Source organism: Oncorhynchus clarkii, chromosome 18, assembly GCF_045791955.1.
Source record: "Oncorhynchus clarkii lewisi isolate Uvic-CL-2024 chromosome 18, UVic_Ocla_1.0, whole genome shotgun sequence".
Lineage (NCBI taxonomy): Eukaryota > Metazoa > Chordata > Actinopteri > Salmoniformes > Salmonidae > Oncorhynchus > Oncorhynchus clarkii.
This window is the reverse complement of record NC_092164.1, coordinates 41562096-41574462: the sequence shown is the minus strand read 5'-3', so window position 1 is coordinate 41574462 and position 12367 is coordinate 41562096. Positions and strand designations below refer to the sequence as shown.

Below are 12367 nucleotides of genomic sequence, written 5' to 3'. Positions count from 1 at the left end.
CATTGGAATCTACAAAATATACTTTATTTAGGCCAAAACAAAGTTTACAAATCACCCAGAAAGATGTGTGCACGACTGCATTGCAGATCTGCAAAATCTGCATATCAGTCTTCTTCAAGCTTCTGGAGTGAGCTTGTTTTTTTGGGGGGGGATTGTGACAACCTCTGCACGTCCAGATTTAGAACAATCTTCTGCAGGACTTCAAAAGTGTATTTGAGCTCTGGTGGGTAGCTTAGGTCCAAACAGTATATCAGTCCAAACAACAGAGCACAAGCCATCGCAATGTTCCCCAAACCACCGAGGGCCTCCACACCGATGTCCTCTGGGTCATCTCCAGGCTCCACACCCTCCTTCTGTATGACATACACTCCCATTACAGTTAGCTCCATGGAAGTGTTGGACTCAAGGTCTGTGTTCTGTGGAGTAAAATCTGACAAATACATTTTCCGAGTCTAGACAAAGTGTGGCAAGGCAAGGCAAAGTTAAATATGCTGATTGCTGAGCATAAAATTGTCAATTGTAAAACAAACATAATTTTCTTCATAAAATTGTCAACAAATTAAGTCTGTACAAAGTAATACAGATACATACATTATAAAAAAAACAAACAGTACAACATGAAATATAAGGTTGGACATCCCAGTGAGCACTGAAAGCATTCATTGGAGAACTAGGGAAGGAAGTAACATCAGTGTATGTAGTAACTCACCAGATATTCCGTCACAAGTTTCTAATGGTCTTCGTTCAGGAAGGTGCTCAAGGACTTGATGACACATGCTCGTCTTGTATGTAATTGGGTCATCCTGAGGGGGAAAAAGGGAACCCATTCTGACAATATTCAGCATTTTAGGCAGCAGTTTGAAAAAAAGAACTCTGCAGTCTTGATAGCAAACTGCAAGTTTTGAGCAAGGTTATTGGTGTGGTAGACAATACTTAGGTCTCTGGAGCCCAAAAGACTAGTACTCAACATCTACACAAGATCTCAACCAAATCAAAACACGAAATGAGGCAACCCCACACACACAGGGTGGTTTTTCATTCTGACCAAAAAGTTCACCATGTGAGTTTACCAATTACCTCATATCTGGCTGAAGCAGATGTAATCAGTATAATCACATGATTAAGTGTTTTGATTAAGTGAAAACCTGCATACCTCTTGGCACATTTGCCTACCATATGTATAGAGAATTATGCTCACGCAATTGTAATGACAGGGGCATAAAAAGCATTTTATAATCATAACCACTTTAATACAAACCTTGGAGATGGCCAACCATGAGATGTTATTCTTCCAGCCGCTCCACCTTTGCGTCAAAAGATCTCCTTCATGCGTGGAGAGTACCGATCGAGCTCAGCAAAAGAATGTAGATAGAGGTACATTTGATATGCGCATGAACTCCTTAGAAAAACGTAGCAATTTGATACGAAAGTTTGGTTTTATCTTCCCATTTGTACTCAATCGGCCTCACGCAATACCACAGACTTTCTCAGTAAAAAAAGTAATTGGTGGAAATGCACATGAAAATTGTTCTCTGCTTCGATTGTTGCCTCTGATTATTGGTCCACTTGTTACAGAGGATAATCAGAGGCAACAATCATTCCCACATTCCCTGTGGGTCAGAAGTATACATACACTCAATTAGTATTTGGTAGCATTGCCTCTAAATTGTTTAACTTGGGGTCGAACGTTTTGGGTAGCCTTCCACAACAAGTTGGGTGAATTTTGGCACATTCCTCCTGACAGAGCCGGTGTAACTGAGTCAGGTTTGTAGGCCTCCTTGCTCGCACACGCCTTTTCAGTTCTGCCCACAAATTCTCTATAGGATTGAGGTCAGGGCTTTGTGATGGCCACTCCAATACCTTGATATTGTTGTCCTTAAGCCATTTTGCCACAACTTTCGAAGTATGCTTGGCGTCATTGTCCGTTTGGAAGACCCATTTGCGGCCAAGCTTTAACTTCCTAACTGATATCTTGAGATTTTGCTTCAATATATCCACATAATTTTCCTCCCTCATCTATTTAGTGACATGCACCAGTCCCTCCTGCAGCAAAGCACCCTCACAACATGATGCTGCCACCACCATCCCAACCGTGAAGCATGGGGTTCTTCGGCTTGCAAGCGTCACCCTTTTTCCTTCAAACATAACGATGGTCATTATGGTCAAACAGTTCCATTTTTGTTTCATCAGACCAGAGGACATTTCTCCAAAAAGTATGATCTTTGTCCACATGTGCAGTTGCAAACCGTAGTCTGGCTTTTTTATGGCGGTTTTGGAGCAGTGGCTTCTTCCTTGCCTTTTAGGTTGTGTCGATATAGGACTCGTTTTACTGTGGATATAGATAAGTTTTTACCGGTTTCCTCCAGCATCTTCACAAGGTCCTTTGCTTTTGTTCTGGGATTGAGTTGCACTTTTTGCACCAGAGTACGTCCATCTCTAGGAGACAGAACGCGTCTCCTTCCTAAGCGGTATGACGGCTACGTGGTCCCATGGTGTTTATACTTGCGTACTATTGTTTGTATAGATGAACGTGGTACCTTCAGGCGTTTTGCTCCCAAGGAAAAACTAATTATATAATAATAATAATAATAATAATGACTCCAAACTAAGTGTATGTAAACTTCTGACTTCAACTGTATGCACAGATAATGTTGGCTTCTTCCATAATGATGTAGTTTATGTCTCAAATGTCGAATAACTATTTATCACTCACCCTATTGAACTAAATAAATTCATGTAGATATGTCTGAATTACTTACCCTTAATATCAAGGATGCCAAACGATTAGGTGAAAGTACTCTTGCAAGTCCTGGTTATTCGTCCATGAAACGTCCCACTCCTACGAACTTTTTGTGCATCCGGTGGGCTTGGAGCATGCTCAATAGCTAACCATATCAGAGTCATTGTTTTGAGGGACCTCATTCTCATTGGATTGACATGAATTCATTTAATTCATCAGGATTTTCTTTGAGTCATGTACAACAAACAATGAACATAAACACGATTAATTAATTTAATGCAAACATATTTCTAGTTTGCTAATCAAACACATGCCCCAGTTGATTTTTTAGAGTGGGAAATTGGGGCTCCTCTGAACCAAAGCAGAAGTAGCCTACGTGTACTGCAAGAGAAACCAAAAATCTAGTTAATCATGAAAACATTACCAATTTATTTATGCATGAGAAAGCTCACGGAAGCAATATAATTTAGGATTTCACCAACGGTGGTCAGCTTGAAGGGAGATAGGGTAGCCTAGATTAGTCCCTTTGGTGATCTATGGATACACAGACAGTACAGGCTATACAGACCCAGATTTAGCAACCAAATAATGTGGGTTTTGTTGAGGACAAATAGCAGGGGTGAAAGGACTTGTTACGGTTAGGGGGGTTGGTTATGGGTAGGGTTAGAGTTATGGGTTGGCATGCCAGTCACATCCCTTTTGTCGCACCTGCAGAGGACGACTTCAGACCTTTGTGGCCTGCTTCCCGCTTGGGCTACTTCCAGTTCCTCCGTGAGGCGAAGGCGTACAGGAAGGGGTCCAGGCAGCTGTTGACAAATGTGAAGCTCCGGACGACACGTGCTGCCGCGCTCCTGTGGCGCAGCAGCACTGCCGACGCCTCTGGCCGGGAAGCCCGCAGCACCATGCCGGCAATGTCCACCATGTTGACAATGTGCACGGGGACCCAGAGGACAAAGAAGGCGACCAGCACACTGGTGACCAGCCGCGTCAACCTGGCGCTGTTGAACAGCGCCGTCTGGTTCACCCGCCGGTGGAGGCAGCAGTAGGACGTGACCAGCACAAAGAATGGGACCACAAACCCCAGAAAGGTCTCCAAAATGAGGACCGCTACTCTTTCAGCATCGGATTCACTGTGTCTCCGGCACTTGAGCTCGCCATCACCCACATAGCGAGTGGTCACGGCGGGGGCAGTCAGGGCGCAGGCGAGCCCCCACAGGGCCAGGACCAGCGCCGCCTTCCCCTTGCGCCCCAGCCGGTTCCACATTTGCGGGTATAACACCTGGAGATAGCGCTGGACACCGAGTAGAGTGACCGTTAGCACGTTCGCGTACAGGCTGAGGTAGAGCAGGAAGGTGGCTAGCTTGCAGGTGGCACTGCCCAGAGTCCAGCCGTGCAGGAGAGAATAAATCCACATGGGCACAGTGGCCAGGCATAAGATGTCAGAGGACGCCAGGTTCAGTATGAGGCACAGGGTAAAGTTGGGGCGTCGGGACGAGCCGCGCAGGATGAACAACAGGACAGCTATGTTACCAGGGAGGCCCAACGCACAGCACAACCCCAGGACGATGCTCGAAATCAGGCGGCCCGAATCCGGGGAGGTGGGGTCCAAGCTGGAGGTGTTGGAGGAGTTGAGGTTGTCCATAGTCGGTGAAAGATAATTGATCTAATAGCTATCTGGAAGACAGACTTTAGACATCTAATTCTATGTCTCTCGTTTTTGAAATCCTCGCAAGTTTCTCTTCTCTTGATCTCTTGTCATGGTGATATGAAACGCGATAGGGGTTAACTGCTTCTGGCCAGCTTCCTCCGAATGAGCTGTGGGTGTGTGGTTAACAGATACTTTCCATTTTGTCATTCAGGCTGGAGCGAACCCGATTCTCACAAATAGACACGACAGAGAAGATTGTGTCAAGCTATAGGCAAAACATCGAACGCCGCTTGTAGATGTAAGGGGCCGGCCACAGATCTTTAAATATGTTTTGCCCCCATTAAATGATTCTTAACGTTAATGATTTTAACTTGTTTAAATGATTTTAACTGTTTTACAGAGATTAATGCGTAATGGATTTAATCCATCTCGGTGTTGCTGGTGCTTAAAGGAACAGCTTTTTCTTGTCTGTCCGTGAATTTATGTCCATACTTCAATGCTGCCAGCTAGTGACATGAATAGAAAAACTACATTTCAAACATAATTGCACTTTTAATTTCCTCACTGCCACAGATTCTAGCATACATTTAACATGATTGCCATCTTATGTTATCCCAATATGGGAAACTATTGACAACTGGACATTTGTATGATTAACATTTATGTGTACACACACTTCCATTCTTGTGGTTTATTATTTTTGGGGGAATTATATTATCACTGCATTGTTGGGAAAGAGATCAAAGTAAAAATGTCACTAATGTTTTACACCTGTTGTATCCTGTGCACATGGCGAATAAACTCTGAAACTTGAGGGGGAAGTGACTATCAGTTCTCATATGTAGCCTACCATATTATCCCTTCATCGACCTTTTCTTATTCTATCACCCTATTTTCTCTCTTATTTCATAAGGACTTAGTTTCACTGTCCAACTATTATCTTTTGTCAATTAAAACCTCAATATTCTATGGTAACAGTTCTCCGTCACCATCTCAAACAGCGAGTCCATTGTTTCCAACCAGAATCCCCAATCCTTATCAAGTCTAAGTGAGTCTGTATGATCTCGAGTTGATCCTCTGGTGACTATACAATGTGGACGGGTGGGTCTGTCAATTCCAGTCGCGGTCCATCGAGACCCATCTATTCGGATGGTATGGAGTGTGCAGAATCGTTCTGGGCTAACAATGCAGAAGACGGAAAAGAGAAAATTACTCTTGTGGATGTCAGTCAATCGATCGTCGCATCATGCCTCTGCTATCGTCGCGGGAACAGCGAACCAGGAGGCCGAGTTGCTCCCGATACTCCTGAAAGTCGGCCAGCTCAGTACCCCGCGAGAGGAAGCTGGGGGCGATGCGGCGGGGGTCCAGGGCGCTGGCAACACGCTGCAGCTCCAACAGCCACGGGCCCAGGGCCGGAGACGAGTGCAGGCAGGTGTGCACCCGGAGGAGACTAGGGGACCTCGCTGTGGAAGAGAATAAAATAGAGGGAAGGACCTGCCAATAATGAGAGACTGTTGGGTACAAGCATAGTGAGGCATAAAAATAAATTATTTAGTGATAGATATTGTGAGGCAGAGATCTGGGCACAGTGAGAGAAATAGAACTGACTGACGGGGAGAAAGACAAAGGGTTGAATGTCCACATACAAATCACTTGTGTAGCCAGACAACATGGAGTTTACTATTATACTACTACCAAATTTAAAACACTTGCCCCCCAATCCCCCTTCCCTGATACATGTGTAAATATTTTACTATACATTTTGCCTTCCCGTATTATACACATATATGTATATATATATTTCATTCTACTGAGCCATTTACGTTATGTTCATATTGGTATATTTTATAATTGTTGTTGCATTGTCGAGAAGGAACCTGCAAGTAAGCATTTCATTGGAAAGTGTACACCATGTGTATCCTGTACATAGCACTAATAAAACTTGATAGCAGAAACAGAGGCATGGACCGAGTCAGATAGAGACAGACTTCGATAAGAGCAGACAGAGATCCGGAGAGTGAGAGATATGGGACAAACCACAGATAAATGGACCAGAAACATCAAGATTAGATTTACTTACAGTTGGGGGGAGGGGCCTGACTCTGCAGAAAGCCCTGGGGACCCAAGGACTGGCTGAATATCTGTGGGAAGGGCGGGGTCAGTTTACTGGGGCTTGATACAAGGTGGACCGAACTGCACAGGGGAGAAAGAAATGGTAAACTGTGATTTTCCTGGTTTAAAAATCAGCAGGATTGGTTCGGTGTAGGCTATCAAAATACTACAGTAGTGTGTGTTTAATGCGTGCATGTGGCCATGTCTCCGAGCCTGCCTGTATGCGAGTGTGTGACATTGTCCGTGCTGGTGTGTGTGTGTGTTTGAATACATGTGGTATTGTATGGGAGTGTGTATGTGAGGTTGACACTCACCAAGGCGTAGCAGGGTAGTGGGCATTGATGTAGGAGGCTAGCACGTCTTCCCTACAATCAAGGCTATGCAGCGGGGTGGGCGGCTGCATCCCTGGTCTCAGCTGGCTGGAGATGGGACCGCAACGTTACAGCAACGCACATTAACATCAGCAACGTTTCCACACACCTTCAGAACCATTGAATACATCTGCAACAATGTTAATTCAACCTTTGAAAAACGCTGACAAAAATCACTTTTCTGATACACATCCGGAGTGGTATTGGCGTTTTGCATCTAAAACTCTAAACCCTATGTGTTGGAATACCCATATGTACATATCACAGGAGGTTGGTGGCACCTTAATTGGGGTGAATGGGCTTGTGGTAATGGCTGGAGTGGAATGGTATCAAATACAAACACATGGTCTCCTAATGTTTGATGCCATTCCATTCGCTGTGTTCCAGCCATCATTATGAGCCGTCCTCCCCTCAGCAGCCTCCACTGGTACACATAGGCCTCCATGCCCCAGAAATACACTTGCAGTCGACAGAGTAACGCAATAGTAACATAACAGCCATGTTCTTTGACTCACCTAACCAGACTCTGCAACTCTAAACCCTTGAGCAGCTTGTGTGCAGCTTCGGTCAATCATGGCCTGCTCGGGGCAAGCCGATAGGGGTTTCCACAGCAAGTCACCCAGGGTGTCAGGGAGAGAGTTGCCCTGCGCCATAGGAAAGGGGAGGGCTCCGTACGCAGCCACCACCTGAGAAACATACACACACGCGCGCACACACACACACACACCTCGGTCATGTTCATTAGGCACCAAACGGAAGAGAACAGACTAAAACCCGAATGTCTCACACACACACAGTAAACCTGATAAATATAGTAGGCTATGTGGGGAAGACATAATGGTTATCTTGTGTCCTGGACGATCCCTTCAAATGGTTTCTTTGAGGGGGATAACTGAAGCCAACCAGTACTTGTACCTGATTAAATTTTTTTTTTTTTTTTTTTAACTAACCAGATTAGTCTCATTGGGATACAATATTTTCTGACATACAGTAGAGACCTGGTTAAAGAAAGCACCCAGCACTCTCCTTTCTCCCGGACACGGCTAGTGCTTCGGCAAATTCCCACATGGAGGCGCTGTTGTACCTCAGCCGGTAGGGCACAGTGAGGGAGTCCAGGGCCAGAGCCAGCACAGAGCTGGAGTGGTACCAGAGCGACGGATGGAGGAGACAAAAATACACATTTTTGGGGTTGTCGGACATCTTAGGGGTGGCACACAAAAAAAAAATCCTCTCAAGCAACAAGGGGAGAGAGCGATGTCAATCATTTGCACTACAGCTCAATCGAGTCTATATACACTACATGACCAAAAGTATGTGCACACCTGCTCATCGAACATCTCATTCCAAAATTAATATGGAGTTGTTCCATCCTTTTCAGCTATAACAGCCTCCACTCTTCTGGGAAGGCTTTCCACTAGATGTTCGGAACCTTGCTGCGCGGACTTGCTTCCATTCAGCCACAAGAGCATTATTGACATCAGGCACGAATGTTGGGCCATTAGGCCTGGCTCGCAGTCGGCGTTCCAATTCATCCCAAAGGTGTTCGATAGGGTCAGGATTTTGTGCAGGCCAGTCAAGTTCATCCACACCGATCTCAAACCATTTCTGTATGGGCCTCACTTTGGCCACAGGGACATTGTCATGTTGAAAATGGAAAGGGCCTTCCCCAAACTGTTGTCACAAAGTTGGAAGCACAGAATTCTCTAGAATGTCATTGTATGCTGTAGCATTAAGATTTCCTTTCACTAAGGGGCCTAGCCCGAACCATGAATAATAGCCCCAGGCCATTATTCCTAATCCACCAAACTTTACAGTTGGCGCTATGCATTGGGGCAGGTAGCATTTCCCCCGTCATCCGTCAAACTCAGATTAGTCCGTCGGACTTCGATGGTGAAATGTGATTCATCACTCCATAGAAGGTGTTTCCACTGTTCCAGTCCAGTGGTGGCGAGCTTTACACCACTCCAGCTGACGCTTGGCAATGCACATTGAAATCTTAGGCTTGTGTGCAGCTGCTCGGCCATGGAAACCTATTTCATACAGCTCCCGACGAACAGTTCTTGTGCTGACGTTGCTTCCAGAGGCAGTTTGGAACTCAGTAGTGTGTGCGATTCGTACGCGCTTCCAACATTCGGTGGTCCCATTCTGTGAGCTTGTGTGGCCTACCACTTCGTGGCTGAGCCGTTATTGCTCCTAGACGTTTCCACTTCACAATAACAGCACTTACAGGTGCAGCTCTAGCAGGGCAGAAATTCAACAAACTGACTTGTTGTAAAGGTGGTATCCTATGATGGTGCCACATTGAAAGTCACTGAGTTTTTCAGTAAGGCCATTCTACTGCCAATGTTTGTCTATGGAAATAGCATGGCTGTGTGCTCAATTTTATACACCTGTCAGCAACGGGTGTGGCTGAAATAGCCGAATCCACTAATTTGTTTGGGGTTTTAGGCTGGATTTCTGTACAGCACTTTGTGACATCAGCTGATGTAAGAAGGGCTTTATAAATAAGTTTGATTGATGATAGATGAGAGAAAGAGAGTGGTGTCTGTCTGAATCATGCCGTAGTTGAGGTGGGGGAAGGAGGGGGGTTGGGCGGGAACTGCCTGAAAATACACTGCAAACAACCTCCCTCTTGTCACTCACTGTGTCTGGGTGACTAACAGGTGCAAGTTCCCAGCTCAAGATGCCCCGTCCCCCATAGGAGTCCTGCAGCATCTCAGTGACCTTTGAACCCAGGCCGGAGAAGCCATCGGCCAGGTCACACAGCACCTGGAACCCCTGGGAGGGAGAGGGATGGCAGAAGGAAGGGAGAAAGGAGAGATGACAAACTGATGAAAATCAATCATTCAAGGAGTGATTGTACCAAATGGGGCCTTTGTAAAGACCAAAGTATATTTGGGTGGATATGGATCTTTTTAGATATTCCAGTCTTGTACTTTTGCAGAATGAGGGTTGGTGATAACCCGTAATGGAGAGTCATGGTAGAGGATCACCAGTCAGTTACCTGTAGGTAGCCCTCTATGAAGAAGTGTAGTCTGTCCTCTAGATCCTCCAGCACTGAGCCCTGAAGCAGAGCCTCCCCCTGGCCAAACACTTCCAGATTGTGGGCCTCCCTAGCGACACAATGCCAAAATGAAGTTATTTTCCTAAGAATTCCAAGTTAGTTCTGCTGTGGTATATGGGAAACGCACTCTGTGTGGACATCATTGGACAGGAAAAGGCGCACCGCTCGCTTACCAATACATTGTTTTATTAGACAAGATTAAAAGACCTTCTTCAGAATAATCACAAAAGGAATGGACAAGTTCATATAGGGCATGGGGAAGACAATTAGGTAGAAAACTCTCTTCAGCTGGTGGTGCTAATGGGAGACAGCCTGGTAGACCATACAGGTTGGTACTCAGGCTGTGGTCAATGTTGCCACCTAGTGCGTAACTCCAACGTAAAATAAGCAGCACAGGCAGCGAATCACATAGATCACATTGCGAGAATTACAATGGATGGTACTGTAGATTTTTATGTCTCGACCCGGTCATACGTGTGGTGTACTGGTGTAACGGATGTGAAACGGCTAGCTTAGTTAGCGGTACGCGCTAAATAGCGTTTCAATCGGTGACGCCACTTGCTCTGAGACCTTGAAGTAGTAGTTCCCCTTGCTCTGCAAGGGCCGCGGCTTTTGTGGAGCGATGGGTAACGAAGAGATGTTGAGGGTCCCTGGTTCGCGCCCGGGTATGGGCGAGGGGACGGTCTAAAGTTATACTGTTACACTGGCATTGAGTACAATTGCCACACCTGTTGTTGCCGGGGGAATATGCAGGAGGCTGGTCTTGTTTGCGCCTTGGCTGATGTCTGATTGGACAACACTGTCTTCAATGTTTTTAGCTCTACGGTAGGCGACCCGTACTCTGTGTAAAATAATTGGAATCGACCCAGCCACACAATATGACTAAGAAAGGCACTGAGAATAATGTAGCGTATGTAATATTTCAAGTCCATTATCTGTTCTCCACCTCGTCAACTCTTTGGGTGTGCATCTTTGGCTGTTACTATTTGTGTCTGTTACTATTTGCTCTCACCCATCGTTGTTGTACTCGTGGATGACAGATTGTGTGAGGGTGCAGGTGGCTCCTCAAGAAGTCTGACCATACCCTCACATTGCTCTCCAGCCGTCTCCATGGCAACCGTCCCTACACAGGAAACTCGGTTCGGTGAAAAGGAAGTGTGTCAGTGACAGAAAACCGCTCGTTTCTTGGTCTGATCCTCTTTGACCACATTTCTGGTCATACAGGTTTACACCCATAATAGTATGCTAACTTATAAATCACCTTTTTTTTGTTGCCACAGAGCACCTGCACTGTGGCAAAATGCTTAGTTTTTCGACCCTTACCGGAACAGTGAGGCACTGGAGTTGGGTCCAAATCAACCTCAGCCAATATCTCCCCCTTCTGGACATAAAATTAACTGTCAGAATGAGACACTTGAATGAGAATTGTTATGCCTGGTCCAACAACAACTCCAATTTTCTTGCACTGAGCCCCAAACCTTTGGTGTTTGAAGAACAGCAATTATTGGACCGGTGTAAGTAATATGGAGGCGGCTCCACCTAGCCTTCCAACGAGATACAGGGAGTTTCGGCAATATTGTTTACACCTATCTGGTTCCTTCAGACATGCAATCGGCTAAGGGGTTAAAGGCTTATGGATGTTTTTGGGCTATCTTAGTTTTTTTAAACGTTAGGAAAGAGACGTAGTGTGCATGGTGTTTGTGTGTCATACGTCTAGCTTGTCCAGGTCTGGGAGGAAGGAGTCATTTGTTGGCAGGCTCTCTTTGGGCATCATTACATTGCCCTCCCTGCAAAGAACAGTTATTTACTTCATACACATAGACAAGGTTTGAGGGAAACACACACACACACACACACACAGGCAGGCAGGCACACACACAAACAGACAGACGCACCACGTGAGAGCGGTGGGATCCTTCCCAGGCTCATAGAGACTCCCCTCCTGTCTTTTTTCTCTCTCTCCTTGTTGTGTTAGCTAGCTACATGGAATGTTGTAATCTACACTGAACAAAAATATAAACACAACATGTACAATGTTGGTTTCATGAGCTGAAATAAAAGATCCTCATGATTTTACATTTGCACAAAAAGCTTATTTCGCTCAAATTTTGTGCACAAATTTGTTTACATCCCTGTCAGTGAGCATTTCGCCTTTGGCAAGATAATCCATCCACCTGACAGGTGTGGCATATCAAGAAGCTGATTAAACAGCATGATCATTACACAGGTGCACCTTGTGCTGGGGGTCAATAGGCCACTCTAAAATGTGTAGTTTTTTCACACAACACAATGCCACAGATGTCTCAAGTTTTGAAGGAGGGTGCAATTGGCATGTTGACTGCAGGAATGTCCACCAGAGCTGTTGCCAGAGAATGAAATGTTAATTTCTCTACCATAGTCATTTTAGATAATTTGACAGGACATCCAACCGG

The 12367-nt window shown here is 45.5% G+C and overlaps 1 protein-coding gene and 1 pseudogene across 1 annotated transcript; both read right to left on the bottom strand.

The window, feature by feature from the left end:
• Positions 1–3494: 3494 nt before the first annotated feature.
• LOC139372647 (leukotriene B4 receptor 1-like) lies at positions 3495–4534 on the bottom strand. The gene has a single exon (XM_071112423.1). The coding sequence runs from the start codon at positions 4380–4382 to the stop codon at positions 3495–3497; it is 888 nt and encodes a 295-aa protein (XP_070968524.1). The 5' UTR covers positions 4383–4534.
• A 1078-nt stretch (positions 4535–5612) lies between these two features.
• LOC139372325 (protein misato homolog 1-like) lies at positions 5613–12081 on the bottom strand (annotated as a pseudogene).
• Between the last annotated feature and the right edge of the window lie 286 nt (positions 12082–12367).